Genomic DNA, 1,447 nt, shown 5'->3' with positions numbered 1-1,447 from the left:
GGGGAGGAAGAGGCAGAGCAGGGGCAGGGCCTTGGTGGAAGAGGTGAGGCAAGAGGTGTTGCCTTGGGGGTCAAGTTACCAGCAATTTGAAAGCTGTCAATTCAGTGTGCCTTACACAGACCAGCTCCACAGTTTGTCATGCCAAGACAGCACAGTAAGATCAATAAAGCTTTTAATATCCCTCTGACCATCCAGTATGTGATCCAGGGAACAGGGCTCAGCACCATTTCACAAGCCAGCTCTGTGAAGAGCTTGGGCTGAGAGCCAGAGCACCAGGAGAAAACATTAGATCCCTTTATGAGTAAAAAGCCAGAGCAACCTGTCCCGGATCTGTTTGATCCTCACACCAAAAATGATGGGATTTAGCACGGGGGGCACCAGCAGGCACACATTAATAAAGAGAACATGGAAATGCAGGGGCACATGGTGGCCAAACCGATATGTGAGAACAGAGAAGAGACCTGGGATGTAAAAAGCTAAAATGGCACAGAGGTGGGAACCACAAGTCCCAAGAGTCTTGAGCCGGATGTCCTTTGTGGGGAGGCTGAAGATGGCCCTGAGGATCTGGGTATAGAATACAACTATAAAAAACATATCTAGACAGATGACCAAGTTTGCTATAGTGAGGCCATAGTAACTACTGATGCGGATGTCAGTGCAGGCCAGATTCACCACAGCTATGTGCTCACAGCACGTGTGGGGGATGATGTTGGTTCTGCAATATGGCCACTGCCTTGCTAGCAAGGGACAGGGCAGTGCGAGCATGCTCCCACGCAATGTCATGGCCAGGCCAATCTTGGCCACCACAGGGTTTCTCAGGGTGGTGGAATATCTCAGTGGATCACAGATGGCCACATAGCTATCAAAACCCATGGCCATGAAGATCCCAGACTCCATTGCAAAGAAGGAATGAATGAAGAACATCTGGGTGAGACAGGCACTGAAATCGATCTCCCTGGAATTGAACCAGAAGATGCTCAGCATTTTGGGAATTGTGCATGTGCACAGCACGAGGTCGGTGATGGCCAACATGCAGAGGAAATAGTACATGGGGCCATGGAGGCTCGGCTCCATCTTCATGATGAACAGGATGATGAAGTTCCCCAAGACTGCTATGACATACATGGTGCAGAAGGGAATGGAGATCCAGACCTGGGCTGCCTCCAGGCCAGGAATGCCCAGCAGGATGAAGGTGGAGGGGTTTGTGAAGTCAGTTGTGTTGGAATCCACCATGGAGTAGGGGGAGAAGGTATCCAACTCAGAGGCAGAACAGTGTCTCCTGCATGTACTGTATATTCCTCTGCCTTCCTGTAGGTGCCCAGGGTCTATGCTGAAGGTCTCAGTACAAATGCCTGGATGGAGAGACAATGTTAATATGAGACACTACATGCACAATTGGAAGATGTTCTCATGGATAAAACAGATTGCTCACTCTTCATACACAAAA

The 1,447-nt window shown here is 49.5% G+C and overlaps 1 protein-coding gene across 1 annotated transcript; it reads right to left on the bottom strand.

Annotated features, from left to right (window-relative positions):
* Positions 1-285: 285 nt before the first annotated feature.
* On the bottom strand, positions 286-1,233 carry LOC116836541 (olfactory receptor 52H1-like). The gene has a single exon (XM_032800199.2). It carries the CDS (start codon positions 1,231-1,233, stop codon positions 286-288), a length of 948 nt encoding a protein of 315 aa, XP_032656090.2.
* Positions 1,234-1,447: the final 214 nt, after the last annotated feature.

This window comes from Chelonoidis abingdonii, chromosome 1 (genome assembly GCF_003597395.2).
Source record: "Chelonoidis abingdonii isolate Lonesome George chromosome 1, CheloAbing_2.0, whole genome shotgun sequence".
NCBI classification, from domain to species: domain Eukaryota; kingdom Metazoa; phylum Chordata; order Testudines; family Testudinidae; genus Chelonoidis; species Chelonoidis abingdonii.
This window is presented reverse-complemented; position numbering and strand designations above follow the sequence as displayed.